The sequence below is a fragment of the Danio aesculapii genome, chromosome 24 (assembly GCF_903798145.1).
Source record: "Danio aesculapii chromosome 24, fDanAes4.1, whole genome shotgun sequence".
NCBI classification, from domain to species: domain Eukaryota; kingdom Metazoa; phylum Chordata; class Actinopteri; order Cypriniformes; family Danionidae; genus Danio; species Danio aesculapii.
In genome coordinates, this window is record NC_079458.1 from 14,880,354 (window position 1) to 14,896,629 (window position 16,276).

At 35.9% G+C, this 16,276-nt stretch overlaps 2 protein-coding genes across 2 annotated transcripts; both read right to left on the bottom strand.

Annotated features, from left to right (window-relative positions):
* Positions 1-672: 672 nt before the first annotated feature.
* Positions 673-5,848, bottom strand: nceh1b.1 (neutral cholesterol ester hydrolase 1b, tandem duplicate 1). The gene is made up of 5 exons (XM_056450858.1): positions 5,602-5,848; positions 5,299-5,527; positions 5,025-5,094; positions 3,134-3,305; positions 673-2,376 (listed from the first exon to the last, which is right to left on the bottom strand). Exons 1-5 carry the CDS (start codon positions 5,737-5,739, stop codon positions 1,756-1,758), a joined length of 1,230 nt encoding a protein of 409 aa, XP_056306833.1. The 5' UTR covers positions 5,740-5,848; the 3' UTR covers positions 673-1,755.
* A 2,344-nt stretch (positions 5,849-8,192) lies between these two features.
* LOC130218705 (neutral cholesterol ester hydrolase 1) lies at positions 8,193-16,276 on the bottom strand. The gene is made up of 5 exons (XM_056450955.1): positions 16,069-16,276; positions 14,863-15,094; positions 14,708-14,777; positions 14,444-14,615; positions 8,193-12,535 (listed from the first exon to the last, which is right to left on the bottom strand). Exons 1-5 carry the CDS (start codon positions 16,207-16,209, stop codon positions 11,921-11,923), a joined length of 1,230 nt encoding a protein of 409 aa, XP_056306930.1. The 5' UTR covers positions 16,210-16,276; the 3' UTR covers positions 8,193-11,920.

Sequence of the window (16,276 nt, forward strand, 5' to 3'; positions counted from 1 at the left end):
GAGAACATTTTCCCAGTGGTATTGTATTTTAGCAGACATAAATTCCACTTAAACATGCTGATATGCGTTGAGAGAGGATTTCATGGTATAAACACATTTTTTTTTACGATTGTGCTATCAATTTAAAATACTAATATACAGGCCTGAAAACTCATCAAGCCAACAAATTACATCAACTCTAATAGTCACATGGTGCTGTACTGTATGTTATATAGCTGTGGAAAAATGTAATTGGACTTATGATTTGTGTTTGACTATAGATGTTGAGACGTTCTTTGCATGAAATAATATAAAGGTTGGAGTGGCACAGTGGCTCAGTGGTTAGCGCTGTCGCCTCACAGCAAGAAGGTCACTGGTTTGAGCCCCAGCTGGGCCAGTTGGTATCTCTGTGTGGAGTTTGGATGTTCTCCTTGTGTTGGCGTGGGTTTCCTTCAGGTGCTCTGGTTTCCCCGACAGTCCAAAGACATGCGCTTTAGGTGAATTGGGTGAGCTAAATTGTCCGTAGTGTATGAGTCTGTATGTGAATAAGAGTGTATGGGTGTTTCCCAGTGCTGGGTAGCAGCTGGAAGGCTGGAAAACATATGCTGGAATAGTTGGTGGTTCATTCTGCTGTGGTGACCTCTGATAAATCTAAGACTAAGCCAAAGGAAAATGAATGAATGAATGAACATAAAGGTTTTCAGGGGTTTATATTTGTTTTCAGACAACACAATTCCAGTGTTTTCAATGGACAGTAGAAGAGTTTTTGTAGAATAATCACATTTGTTTTTCTGTTATTCTTTGTTATTCTTGTTATAATATTGTCATTCACCAAAAAAAAACTGTAGAGGTAAATAGTAAAGCTGTAAAAGTTTTTACTTTACTCAGTATCATGTTTTGTATGTCAAAATTAATAATAACCCACTTTTTTAATATGCAAATGAACTAGTTTCAACTGTGTTTGATTTGAGAATTTCGATTTTTACTTTAATTTAACAGTCTTAATTTAGTATTTAACATTAGTCTTTACATTTACATTAATGATAGCTGCCAAACAAAAATAGAATGTAATTTATATGTTCGTAAATCTATTATATATCAAAATATATTCAAGATGTACAAAATTTTGTACATGTTTGTAAAATCATTAGCTTTGCACAGATTGTTTAAAATATGTACAAAACACGTCATTCATCAATACACCAGCATTTCATTTTTTTCACCTATAAATCTAAATTAAAATCAAAATATATTTTACAAATACAGTTGAAATCAGAATTATTAGCCCCCCTGTATTCCCCCCCCCCATTTCTGTGTACAGTAAAGATTTTTTTTTTATCAACAATTCTAAACATAATAGTTTTACTAAGTCCTTTTTAATATCTGATTTTTGATATCTGACTTTGCCATGATGACAGTACATAATATTTTACTACGCATTTTTCAAGATACTAATATTTAGCTTAAAGTGACATTTAAAGGCTTAACTAGGTTAATTAGGCTAGTTAGAGTAATTATGCAAGCCAATAATGATGGTTTGTTCTGTAGACAATCAAAAAAATATTGCTTAAGGAGGCTAATAATATGGACCTTAAAATGGTTTCATTCTAGCCAAAATAAAACAAAAAACACTTTCTCCAGAAGAAAAAATATTATCGGAAAATACTGTGAAATATTCCTTGCTCTGTTTAACATCATTTTGGAAATATCTGAAAAATATGGGCTAATAATTTTTACATCAACTGAATTCACAAAGACATTTACTCTGAATCACATTCAGAGGTTGTCCTTCAGCCACTGAATGTAGTTCCCAAAGCTTCGCCTTCCGACCTCAAAACTTAAGGGTCCGAAAGCAAAACTGAGGCAGCCATGAAAGCCATCTTCATAGTGGTCGAGGGTGACGTGAACTCCGGCCTGCTGCAGTCGTGTGGCATACATCAGCCCATCGTCTCTCAGCACATCGTGTTCGCAGGTCATGATATAAGCAGGAGGAACGGCTTTTAGCACTTCACTTTCGGCCAGCAAAGGAGCCGCTCTCACATCCAGCAGGCCTGGCAGCTTCTCCAGCAGCTTCGGGTCTCCGTAAAGAGGAAACACGGGTTTATAGCTCTTCTGAAAGGCCACCGGAAGAAGCCGCGTCCAGTCAATCTTAGCCCTGGCAGCTTCTATCTTCGGGCCTTGATCCTGAGCTGATTGGATGTTTGCTAGCATAGCGGAAAGAAGAATCTGTTTACCATTTAGGTACTCCAGCCAAAAACGGGCCACGAGGGGTCTATATAGGATGGGTGTGAAGGCATTCTGCTGGTATGACGGTGTGTTGAAGTCTAGACCCTGAAGCACAGGGTAAATCAGGGCCTGAAGTTTGAATTTAATAGGGACGCTACTGTCCACAGATATCTGTGAGCAAAAAGACAAAGAAATAAATACTCAAATATGCCAACAAGAATATTTAAGGTGATAATGTTGTAAAGTTTCTTGCGCAGACTGATTGATTCACTTCATAAGACCTCAATGTACTGTCATATATGTTAATTTTGTTTTGCCTATATATGTTTTTTGGCTCTCAAAGTCCCAATACCAATTCTATTTTATACCCCTATCCATAAGCCTACCCTTCTGTCATCCCCTTCACCCTTAATAGAGAGTATAAAGGGGTAGGGATAGAAGTATTTCCCAAAGAAATGAGACAACCCTACCTCTTCAAGTAAATTGTGCAAACAGAGGGGTAGGAGTAGGGGCTAAGGTGTGAAATTGGGACTGGGCCATGCTCAATGTATTGTCAAGAGTCATATATGTTAATTTTGTTTTGCCTATATATGTTTTTTGGCTCTCAAAGTCTAAATACCAATTCTATTTTATACCCCAACCCACAAGCCTACCCCTCTGCCATCCCCTTCACCCTCAAAAGAGAATATAATGGGGTAGGGATCGAAGTATTTCCCAAAGAAATGAGACACCCCTACCCCTTCAAGTAAATTGTGCAAACTGAGCGGTAGGAGTAAGGGCTAAGGTGTAGAATTAGGACTGGGCCATGTTCAACTGAAATAACTATATCTTGGAGGGCCTAAAATCTAATGCTAGTTTTTGATTGAACTATACTTGTAATCATATTTTAAAATCGATATTTGGAATTTGATGCTGCTATTTCTCATACCTGTTGCGCCACAGCAGCGGCAAGGTTTCCACCAGCGCTGTCACCTGACACTGCCACTCGTTTAGGGTCTATAGAGTAGCGACTCAACACCTCGGTTGTCAGGATGTGTTTTGAGGCCTGAAAAACATCATTATACTGATCTGGGAAACGTCCATCCGGGGCCAGTCTGTACCTGAACATATTAAAACAAAAAACATAATCGGGCAATTTAAGCAGATTATATAAATTCTAATTGCGAAATGCAAACTTAGAATTGCAATAGATACAATCACAGTTGTAAGAAAGCCGAGTGTTTTCACTTCAGTTCTATGCCATGGTTTGGTCAATTAACGTATACATGGAGATACTCAAGATTTCAACAAGAGCATGGATTGCATGGTTTTTTTACTACTTAATATGTTGTTCTGGTTATTTATGCTAACTAAGCCACAGAAAAATGTGTGTAAGCCGTTAAATCATTTAGAGAAGGACTCAGTAAGCGGGAAATTGGTGTAATATTTTGACAAACTTAATTTAATAGGCTCTATTCTGCTTCAATTGTTATAACTTTTGGCAGTCTTAAGTAGTCTAAATGTTGTTGTTTTTTGACTGATTAATACAGGCCAAAACATGATAATTATCAATCATTTTCATCAACATTAATCAGCAAGTTATGTAATAATTTGTTAGGTGCAGTGGGATTTAAGTTCTGCTCTCCAATATGGCCGACTGATGATGCGTCGCGATAACGCTCTATAAACTTTCAGCTAATATATTCATTATTTTGATTGCAAGATGTAGACTTGGAATTTTAAAAGATATTTATTATCTTTTTAGTCCTTGAAATACCGTGTATTACATTTGTATTTATTTTTTATCATGAAATAGGCTTCCTTATTTTCTTTCCTCAAAGAGAGAGAAGGTTGTCAAGGGAATTTTCAGGATTTACTTGTTGTTTAAATGTTGTTGTTTTTCTGACTGATTAATACAGACCAAAACAAGACAATTATCGATAATTTTCATCAACATTAATCAGCAAATTGTGAATATATTTGTTCAGTTAAGTGACATTTACTTTCTGCTCTCCAATATGGCCGACTGATGATTCGTCGTAATAACACTTTATAAAGGGACATTCTAAAATGCCTAACGTGAAAAAAGCTTAACGTGGCTTAATGTACCTAAAAATTAACCAGAGAAACACAAATTTCTGTCAAACGTTTCTTGTAATTAACCCGAACTACTGTAAAACTGTAAAAACTGTAAAACCCACAACAACATAGAGAAAAACACTTAACACAATATTATTCACTTTAGCTGTGGGAAGGAGGCTCATTCTTTTGCTAGTAGTTAGTGCTTATAACAATTAAAATTTGATAGAAATTAGATTTTCTTAGAAATTAGATTTGATAGAAATTAGATTTGATAGATATTAGAATAACGATGTGTTATTTTAAACAATTAATTGGGATGAGATACTGATGTAATCCACACGACTCCGGGAAAACCTTCTGACTTCTGATTTCTTATACATAAACAAAAATGCACGGCTTCAATCTCTACTTTTCAACATTTACTGATTGAAGTTGACTCACTGCTCAGATCTTTCCGTATGTGTAACAACAAAAAAAATGTGTCAGATTTTTATGCTATATGAAGAACTGTTGTCTATTGACTCTGGTTTGATTTAAATAGCTTTCCTTTAATGCTCTTAATTTATTTATTTTCATACTTTTTTATACAGTTGTGATTTACATACTCCTTTTTTTGTTTTGTTAGTCTTTTTTTCTTTCTACAGCTAATTTCACTTGTATTTTCCTTCTCTTGTATCTCTTATGATTGTGGCTGTATATTTTCATTCATGACGATTGTTTATGGAATGAAATAACGCAAATTTTACAAAATGACTTACTCAACAGACAGCACGACTGCGTCTAGCTGTTTAGCCATCTCCATGCACTGAAGATAATACGCCTCCATTTCTTTAAAGAAAGAATAACATCAGTGACATAAAAAGTATGAACATTTAAGAAGCGTTTCCTTTCTCAACCACTAGATGGAGCGAGACTACTCGTCTGCTGAGCAAATCTCTTATATTTACAACTTCAATTGTATTCTAAACATCATTGCTTTACATTACATTAAATAATATAGACGTCAACATAAAATTATAAACTATAACCTACTTGCACTTCCGACTGTCCATCCTCCTCCATGTAAATAAACCACGCCTCTTTTCAGAGTCTTCTCCTGTCCTGCAGTGGACTCAAACACCAGCGCTTCCACTCCCCCAAAAGAAGCTTCTGTGATCCGGACGCTTGAACTGGACAGGTTACTTTTTACGTCCATGAGAGACGAGAAATATTTTAAAAAGCCGAAAGGGGAAGTCAGCCCGAAGTCGTGTGCCAAAAAACTCTGAGAGGAAATAAACAGTCAATCTCTAACTCATCGTTACAGCTGTATAGGCTAATAGCGGTTATAAGTCTTACCAACTGCATAGACGATCGTATCATTGCATCTGTGTACATGAGTTTCCATGGCTCTGTTAAAGTACTAGGAAGAGGTATATAAATATAATAAGCCGCTGCAATTGACAGTAAAATCGTCGCGATTAATATGGGACGCATTATTGATTATGCTAAAAGAGCATTAAAATGAACTTTGGCACAAATGACAATGCTCATATAGTGGGTGTATATGACACTTCACCTGCTTTCACAAAATAGATGAAGGTTGTGTGAAGGATTTTACATGAAAAGTCCTCTTGTTGAGATGAAATTATTTATTTGTTTGTGATTTTATCTGTTAATGGTTATCGTTATCGTACTTCATATTTTTAGATTTAAGGGAGGTTAGATAGATAGATAGATATATAGATAGATAGATAGATAGATAGATAGATAGATAGATAGATAGATAGATAGATAGATAGATAGATAGATAGATAGATAGATAGATAGATAGATAGATAGATAGATAGACGGACGGACGGACGGACGGACGGACGGACGGACGGACAGATAGATAGATAGATAGATAGATAAAACACAGTACTATCATGAGTATAAAAATCACATAATGTAACTTAAACTAAATATTTTCAAAAAACAACGTTAGTTTATAGGGTGTCACGGTAGTGCAGTGGTAAGCACAATCGCTAGTTCGAGCCCTGGCTGTGTCAGTTGCAGGTCAGTTGGCATTTCTGTGTGGAGTTTGCATGTTCTCTTTGTGTTCGCGTGGGTTTCCTCTGGGTTCTCCGGTTTACCCCACATGTCCAAAGATAGGCAGGTGAATTGGGTAAGCTAAATTGTCCGTAGTCCGTATGTGTGTGAATGAGAGTGTATGGGTGTTTCCCAGTGATGGGTTGCAGCTGGAAGGGCATCCACTGCATAAAACATATGCTGGATAAATTGGTGGGTTATTCCGCTGTGGCGACCCTAGATTAATAAAGGGACTAAGCCGAAAAGAAAATGAATGAACAATTTATTACTGTAGAAATCTGTTTTAACACAATAGCCTAAATTATATAAATTCCTTTCATCTTTTGAGATAAACATCCCTCTCACTATAATGATCACATTTGTAAGTTATTGCATAACTTACAAAAAAATCGATTATTATCGTAAGAGGGACAGTTATCACATTTGTAAGCTAAGTTTGCATAACTGAGAACTCCCTGCTCTACTGCAATAAAGACTTTTATTTTGAAATAATTGTCGTTGTCTGTCAGTTGCTGACGTACCGTCACATCCATTATACGTCAGACATTTATATTTCTACTGTGCCTTATATAATGTCATATTGGAATGGTTTTGTAATGATATTTCATGGAAGAAAGTTTAGTCATTACCCCACAAAATTTTTATAACAAACAAAATAAGATAAGTTACCTTTAAACATGCTATCCAGACAAGTGTTATCTTAAAAGGCTTAAGAATAATATTACACCAGCTGTTCTTTTTACTTAGTGAATCCTGAAACTTCTGTTCATTTATTTTGGAATTGCCCTCATTCAGTGACATTTTGGTGTGATGTTCTTGATTTTATAAAAGATCATGTGAAGGCAGATTTTGAATTTACATATAAGAATGTTATCTTTGGTTTCCATGAATGTGAAAAGGGAAGTAATAATTATTTCATAAACCCTTTTTTACTGGCCATTTAAATTTCATATTGACAAAAGCTAATTTTGTAAGTGTAAACCTTTTTTTCTTCTTCTAAATTTAAAATTTAAATGTATTTAGAGTCTATTGAGGGATCAACAAACTTTCAATTCAATTCACCTTTATTTGTATAGCGCTTTTACAATGTAGATTGTATCAAAGCAGCTTCACATAGAAGGTCATAGTAAATTGGAACAGTGTAGTTTAGTTTTTTAGTGTTTAAGTTCAGTTTGAACTTAAACACTAAAAAACTTGAAAAAGCAATAAGAACAAGGACTTTAATGAAAGACTTGGCACTTATCTTGGACTAAATGACTGAAAACCCTGGATTTTTGTTGTTTAATAGATGACATTTGTTGTTAATGTTTTTCAAGCATTCAATTTAAAACATTCGAGTATTCTGCTGAAAGTAATGTTGGTAACATTAAATGCAAATATAAATTATTTGATATTTTTGAAAAGGATCATATAAATATTAACATTTTCGTACGTTTTAATTTTGAATGGTAGATTCTTTATACACTAATGCAGACTTTCAATATAACCCCCTATATATGAAGTTTATTTTAACTATCTTATTCTTTTACTGAAGTCCCTCAAAGCTGTAAAAGTTATATCTATAGTAAGTTATTATGAATCTGTATTTGGTGTCTTGTGGATATCTTCTATGTTGTTTTACTTTATTTAGTTATTTCTTTGTAGTTACTTCATATTATCTTTGTCTATTTTTTTATTTTGATGACTGTTTTCTCTGTAATTGTCATTTACAAATGTAAAAAAAACATTAACGTCAAATAATTAATGAATTATATACATTATATCTTTATGAATGTAATACAAAATTTTAAACTTTTATTAAAAGAGTCAGACTATTTTACACTTCCAAAAGTAAGATAGCAAGTAGAAGACGAGAGATGTGATTTGTCTCTTCACTTTACTCTCATTCATGATCTTGAAATATCACACAACCCATAACAAGAAATATTCCATTTAACACACAATTTTCCATGATAAAGTGATAGCACTGTGGAATTTGATGGAATTGTGAACCAAACAGGCTGTAAACCATCCTAAACAGGAAGTGGAACCTGCAAAGAAAAGATGTTTGCTGACGAAGCACTTTTGATTTTGATGGTAAACCACACTTTTAACATGAGTTTATAATATGCTTGTATCTTAAATTGAAAAGTACACTTAAGAATTTAACCACCTCACTGATTTTCTTTCTTCTATTTCCCAGATTCTTCTCTGAAATTCGCAGATAGCGATGGGGTATTTCCACAAAGATATCAATTCTTGCATTCAGAATGTGTTACTCAGTCCTGGAGGTATGAAAATGTACATCTGTGCATCATCACACGCCTTGATGCAGCTGCGCAAAACTAGGCCACAGAGCACAATTGCATGCTTGTGTGTGTGTGTGTGTGTGTGTGTGTGTGTGTGTGTGTGTGTGTGTGTGTGTTAGAGAGAGAGAAAGAGAGTAAAAATGTACAACGCTGCAAGTCTGTGTGTGACGGACATGAACCATCTTGTCCTCCCATCACCATCTGCTCACAGAACGTTTGAGAAACAAAAACTTCTGAAGCCTTTTTAAATGGGTTCAGAAATTGATGTGCTGAATCCATTGAAGTAAATTTTGTTCAGATTTCATTGCATGTTGGTAAAATGTTAATGCCAGGAGGAAAAACGTTTGATTATGCAACAATAAAACTGTTATGTAATTAGTTCATTTTTAATATCAGCCTTTCTTCCATGCTATAACTGATGTGTGGTTGGCTTTAAATTGATTAAGAACATCAGCCAATACACTCACCGGCCACTATATTAGGTACACCTTACTAGTAGTACCGGGTTTTACCCTCTTTTGCCTTCAGAACTGCCTTAATCCTTCGCTGGCATAGATTCAACAAGGTACTGGAAATATTCCTTAGTGATTTTGGTCCAAATTGACATGATAGCATCACACAGTTGCTGCAGATTTGTCGGCTGCACATGGACGATGTGAAACTTCCATTCCACCTCATCCTAAAGGTGCTCTATTGGATTGAGATCTGGTGACAATACTCAGGTAGGCTGTGGCGTTGACACAATACTCTACTTGTACTAAGTGTGCCAAGAAAATATCTCCCACACATTACACCACCACCACCACCAGCCTGAACAGTTGATACAAGGCAGGATGGATCTATGCTTTCATGTTGTTGATGCCAAATTCTGACACTACCATTCGAATGTCGCAGCAGAAATTGAGACTCATCAGACTAGGCAACGTTTTTCCAATCTTCTATTGTCCAATTTTGGTGAGCCTGTGCAAATTTTAGCCTCGGTTTCCTCTTCTTAGCTGACAGGAGTGGCACCCGTTGTGGTCTTCTGCTGCTGTAGCGTATCCACTTTAAGGTTTGACGTGTTGTGCATTCAGAGATGCTCTTCTGCACACCTCGGTTGCAACGAGTGGTTATTTGAGTTACTGTTGCCTTTCTATCAGCTGGAACCAGTCTGGCCATTCTCCTCTGACCTATGGCATCAACAAGGCATTTGCACCCACAAAACTGCCGCTCACTGGATATTTTCTCTTTTTCGGACCATTCTCTGTAAACCCTAGAGATGGTTGTGCGTGAAAATCCTAGTAGATCAGCAGTTTCTGAAATACTCAGAACAGCCTATCTGGCACCAACAACCATGCCATGGTCAAAGTCCCATTCTGATGCTTGGTTTGAACTGCAGCAGATTGTCTTGACCATTGCTGCGTCCCAATTCGCATACTATCCGTCCTAAATAGTATCTGAAAGTAGAATTAGTATGTCCCAAATCGTAGTATGTTGAAAAGAGTATGCCAAAGGTTCCCGTATGTTTTACAATTTCCGGTAAAAACTCGAAGTGTAGAAGCGTCCATACTCTAACCGCTGATATTGTCCACAATACATGGCGCGTAGGACGTGAATTCAATTTAGAACTATAAATGCGGGTGAAAAGTGTAAACAAACTACAAACATGATGGATGCGCGAGAACAACCGTCAAGTAGAAAGGCTTTGGCAAAGATGTTTGTGTGACTGTTTATTAATATATAGCCCAATGGAACATGTTTTAATCGTGTTTTCTGTGTTATATTTCATCTGCAACAACAATACTGAACTTAGATAAATCGTGTTTGGACATTAACGTCTAAATGCAGAATTATCCAAACACCTGAGGAGATTTCTCTGCATAAAAGACTTGTAAATGGGAGATTAACCTGCTGCTGCTGCTTCTCCAATAAGGTAGGAGATTAAATATGAAAGAAATGTGGATGATGTGTGGATGATTGACAGGGCTCGTAACTAAGCAACACAACGATCTGTTAACGAGGAATTTAGTATTTCCCAAAAACTTGCATACTCTTCTGTTACACACTCAAAAGTGTGTACTTTAACTTCACAAAAAAAGTACATACTTTTAGGGTGTAGTATAAGTATGCGAATTGGGACGCAGCACATGTCTACATGCCTAATTCCATTGAGTTGCTGCCGTGTGATTGGCTGATTAGAAATTTGTGTTAACGAGCAGTTAGACAGGTGTACCTAATAAAGTGGCTGGTGAGTATTTATTGGTTGGTGATACATCTGTGGAGCAGTGGACATTTAAATATTTATTATAACATTTTTTTTTGTAGATATAAATTTTTCTATAGATTTTAACTTGCATGGGCGGCACGGTGGCTCAGTGGTTAGCACTCACAGCAAGAAGGTCGCTAGTTTGAGTCCGGGCTCGTGGCTTTGCATCCCGTGTTTGCGTGGGTTTCCTCCAAAAACAAAACTGGCTTTAGTGTATGAATATATATGAATTAATTTGTATGGGTATTTCCCAGTACTGGGTTGCAGCTGGAAGGGCTGTGTAAAACATATGCAGGAATAGTTGGCGGTTCATTCCGCTGTTGCGACCCCTAATAAGTAAGGGATTAAGTTAAAGGAAAATAAATGAAAGAATGAATAAACTTTAATTTTGGAGGTAAAATGTAATGACATTTGACAGTTCCACTACACTGATCTTTTTTCCTTAAATTAGCATGTTTTACTCCTCGTAATAGAAAGTATGAATGTAAAAGCTTTCTCGCAATTCAAACTTTTTTAAATTCTGAATTTTTCTTAAAAATTATATTAGTTCTCATCATTTCAGGTTTATAGTCTTGCAATTCTTTCTTTATTTAATGAAATGTTGAGTTCATATAAAATAAAAACAGTCTGTTTGTAATATAATCTGTTTATAAATTTTGAGATAAAGCTGCGATATAATCTTGCAGGTTAAAAAATGATTTAAATTTAACTGTTCATTTTAATACTTTTATAAATGTTTATTATTTATACATATTTTATCATCATTAGCAGCAGAATTACTAATAATCTGAATAATTTCAATAATACTACAGATGTCCAAATAGCAATTCTCTAAGAATAGAGACGAGGATTTACTTTCCTGGAAATGCAAGAAGCCTCTTTGTATAATCTGGATCATCTTGCATTATTCATATAACACAAAGTAGCTTAACTCCACCACTCCTAAAACAATAAAACTATTGTCCTGAAAACTGTTTCAGCAGCTTTGGCCCAGATTGATGCATGTTAATTCTAAAAATCCATTTGTGAAATTGTAAAATCAAAACATACTTCATTAGAGGTTCTCCACCATCCACCTGATATAGTTCCTAAAGCTTTTAAAGCCCACGGAAAAGCGAAAGGGTCCGAAAGCAAAACTGAGGCAGCCATGAAAGCCGTCTTCATAGTGGTCGAGGGTGACGTGAACTCCGGCCTGCTGCAGTCGTGTGGCGTACATCAGCCCATCGTCTCTCAGCACATCATGTTCGCAGGTCATGATATAAGCAGGAGGAACGGCCTTCAGCACTTCAGTTTCAGCCAGTAACGGAGCTGCTCTCACGTCTAGCAGGCCTGGCAGCATCTCCAAGAGCTTCGGGTCTCCGTCAAGAGGAAACACAGGTTTATAGCTCTTCTGAAAGGCCACCGGAAGAAGCCTCGTCCAGTTGATCTTAGCCCTGGCCGCTTCTGTCTCCTGGCTCTGAACGGTGTGGTTGTTTGCCAGTAAAGACGTAACAAGTCTTGGATCCCCGTTTAGGTACTCCAGCCAAAAGCGGGCCATGAGAGGACGGTGCAGGATGGGAATGTGGCCGTTCTGCTGGTATGATGGGGTGTTGAAGTCTAGAGCCTGAAGCACAGGATACAGAAGAGCCTGGACTTTGAACTTAATAGAAGCACTGTGGTCCAAAGCCATCTGTGAGAAAAAATGACAAAAAATGTCATTATTAATTCCTTTTTTTGTCAGTAATGAAAACACAACCCTGCAACTTGAAAAAAGAAATGATATTACTTAGAGTTGAAAAAGTGTCAACATTTCTTAAGTTGAAGACTAAATGATTAGCCCTACGTCCGTTTTTCCCTTATCATGACGTGCGTCCACTTGAGATTCTGAAACAATGTAGGCCGGTGCATGATTTCATCCTTTGGGAACTGATTTGTTTGTTAGAAGACGGGTGTTGCTAACAAAACAAGGAAGATTTGAATGCCAGTTTGAACTCAGTTGTGGTGGATTACTGTCCATCGGGATCACGCTCAGAGTGTTTTCAGATGTCCAATAATGACGAAATGTTTCAGACGGATTTATATCTTGTTTGTTTGAACCACTCCCTTCTATGAAAGCAAGGCAGAAATGAGACACCCTGATAGCTCCGCCCTAAAAGCACTCCATGTGACCAGAAGTGAAGAAAAGACATTTCGAGGAGGGAGGGAAGGTTATTGAATTTGATTTAAAATTATGAGGGCAAATTATCATTTACAAAATAATGAAGTGCAAATATGCACACATCATTTATAACAAGACGTACTATATACAACATCACCACACATCACCATTTTTCTCATAAACATTTCTAAAGGTGACGTTGACTTGAAATTTTCACTGGATGTTGGAAACAATCAAAGAAATCCATATTTGAAAAGAAAACATATATAGTTAATTTACAAATTAAGTTATGCGAAATGAAATAAAATGACACAGATAAAAGTATTGAACACATGAAGGGAGGTGAAAAAGGCAGTGAAAGCCCAAACAGCTGACATCTATCAGTAGTTATTCAGAAACCCTCTGCTCTTCCTCATTGTAAATTAATATCAGCTGCTTCAGTCCAACATCTACATTAGCAGGATGATGAAGATGAAACCAGAGTGGACATTTCAGCAAGACAATGATCCAAATCACAGCCAAGGAAACTCTCAAATGCTTTCAGAGAAAGAACATCAAGCTGTAGAATGGCTTAGCCAATCACCTAATCTGAATCCAATAGAAAATACAAAATAAAGATCAGTTTGAATAGACAAAACCTACAGAACCATCAAGATTTTTACACAGTTGAAGTCTGTGAAAAAACGCAGCTGCCATTTTTGCCATTGTATTTTTTTGGTTGTAATCAAAGACTTATTTTACATTTTGTAAAAGCGGCATAATCAGTAATACAAGACGTTACAACTACAGGGTGGGCCATTTATATGGATACACCTTAATAAAATGGGAATGGTTGCTGATATTAACGTGCTGTTTGTGGCACATTAGTATGTATGTGTGAGGGGGCTTGTAAACTCATGAAAAATAAGTGAAGTTTCACAAACTCATTTCGAGAGGAGCACGTGATATGATTGAGCACGTCTGGCCGCTCATGTGTAATCAGTAATAATCCAATCAGAGTGATCCTAGTTTACTATAAATTGATCATTTTCTCCCTACTGCTCTATCTTCGTTTGGAAGAATCCCCCCTTCCACCCCATCTCCTCCTTTTCCTCCCTTTTCTAAAGGGGGAGCTTTCGAGACCTACCTGATCTCGCATCTCCTGATATGCTTATCGACTGGGCAGGAGCCCTGGGCTCAAATATCTCCGAGCTCAGGGTTCTCTCCCGGGACAGCATGCCAAACCTGCTTTAAACGCCAAGCATATCTAAGTGGGAACACTTGAAAGTTACGTTTAAAACAAAGCACACAATTGTTTTTCTTGTGAAATTCCCAATAAGTTTATTAAGGTGTATCCATATAAATGGCCCACTCTGTACATTAATTTCTAAGAACTACTGTAAGCATTGGATTTTATTCATCCAATATGTCCTAGGTTATGACATTTTTTCAGAGATTTACCTGTTGCGCCACAGCAGCAGCTAGATTGGCTCCGGCGCTGTCACCTGACACAGCCACTCGTTTTGGGTCTATAAAATACAGACTCAAAACCTCAGCCGTCAATATGTGTTTTGAGGCCTGAACGGCTTCATTATACTGATCTGGGAAACGTGCCTCCGGCGTCAGCCTGTACCTGAACTCACAAATTACACAAATGACGACTCGTAATGAATGCAATTAAGTGCATGGGGTAAAATGATACATTAGTCAACATACAGTACTTACTCAATTGATATTACAACAGCATCTAACTGTTCAGCCATAGACCAGCACTGAAGGTAATATGTCTGCATCTCTAAGGGAAGATAAATATAGAAATGTATTGCAAAAAATTCAAGATATATTCAAACAAAACATAATTTATATGAATATTTACGTACTTCCACTGCCTAGTGTCCATCCGCCGCCATGAAAATAGATGATTCCTCTTTTTAAATAGGGCTCCTGATCTGCTTGTGTGGATTCAAACACTTGTGCCTGAACTCCTCCGAAATATGTTTCTGTGACCCGGATGGTTTGGCTGGACTGTGGAGCCTTTATTTCATCCCATGACGCAGCGTACTTTGCAACATCGAAAGGTCGACTCAGGCCAAGATTGTGAGCGAAAAAGCTCTATGAGAAATTATAATTAAAGAGGATTGATAAACACACTTTAAGAGTCAGCAAATCCCTTTAAGATTGTGAAAATTCACTTAATTCTAAAGGGTCATCATGGGGAAGGGTTGAATGAGACCATGACAGTTTCAATTAGTACTGTTTTAGCATTACAAGATCAAATAATACATGTTTAAACTTTATGTAAGTTTATATAAGTTTAAAAAGTTGTCAGTATTTAAAATTCAAAGTTTTTGAGGTAAATATTATATTTGGTAAATGTCGTAACATGGTAAATATGGTAAAAAGACAAATAATAACATTTTATTTTCTGATTTTTAAACAAATATGTTAAATTAAATTGTAAAAAATAACATAAATTGTATATTTTAATGTTGCATTTTAGATCATTGATATTGAATTTTAGTAATTACTTATAGTAAAATTATATATGGTGAAAATTTATTATATATTTTTTACTTTTATAACAATTTATTAAAATAAAATATAATATATTTAGCTTTTTTTTAATTAAAATGATAATTCAGTTATTTGAAATACAAACGATGGTGAAAATAGGTTCTTTGAAAGGAAATTTGAGGATTTTTAAAAGTTGTTACCAAAGTTATTGTCATAAATATATATTTATAATATTTCCTTAGTTCAATTCAAACGTAAAATGTTGGATAATTTTGTCAATTCCCCCATAAGTGGTCAACAATTAAAATTACACTTGAATCACAGAAAATTTACTATTTTAATAAACATAATAATATATGTACATATAATAATGTATTCATGAATAATTGCATAATTGAATTGAATAATAAATATTTCAGATTGAATTTCTATGACACAAAATGTACAATAAAATATTATTTCTGTAAGAGTATCACAGTCAGCCCTCTTTCATTTAAATAATGTATCCATATTGACGTGACAATTAAGTCTTATTATAAAATGTATATAAAATAATATAAAAAGAGTCTTACCACATGCATTACACCACGCAATATTGCATCCATAAACATGAGTTTCCATGGCTCTGATATAGTGCTGGGCAGAGGCAGATAAATATAATAAGCAGCTGCTATAGACAGTAAAAGCGCCACGATCAGAATGGACCGCATCATTATGATGGTTTAGAAACTAATACAATTACACCGGTCTCAGAGTTGACATAGTGACTGACTGGATGAT

Coding starts and splice junctions, on each gene's coding strand:
- nceh1b.1 (XM_056450858.1), bottom strand. CDS start 5,739: ATGCGTCCCATATTAATCGCGACGATTTTACTGTCAATTGCAGCGGCT. Junction 5,528..5,601: donor TACGATCGTCTATGCAGTTG/GTAAGACTTATA, acceptor ATTTCCTCTCAG/AGTTTTTTGGCACACGACTT. Junction 5,095..5,298: donor ATGGACAGTCGGAAGTGCAA/GTAGGTTATAGT, acceptor CTTTCTTTAAAG/AAATGGAGGCGTATTATCTT.
- LOC130218705 (XM_056450955.1), bottom strand. CDS start 16,209: ATGATGCGGTCCATTCTGATCGTGGCGCTTTTACTGTCTATAGCAGCT. Junction 14,616..14,707: donor GCTGTTGTAATATCAATTGA/GTAAGTACTGTA, acceptor TTGTGAGTTCAG/GTACAGGCTGACGCCGGAGG. Junction 12,536..14,443: donor CTGCTGCTGTGGCGCAACAG/GTAAATCTCTGA, acceptor TTTTTCTCACAG/ATGGCTTTGGACCACAGTGC.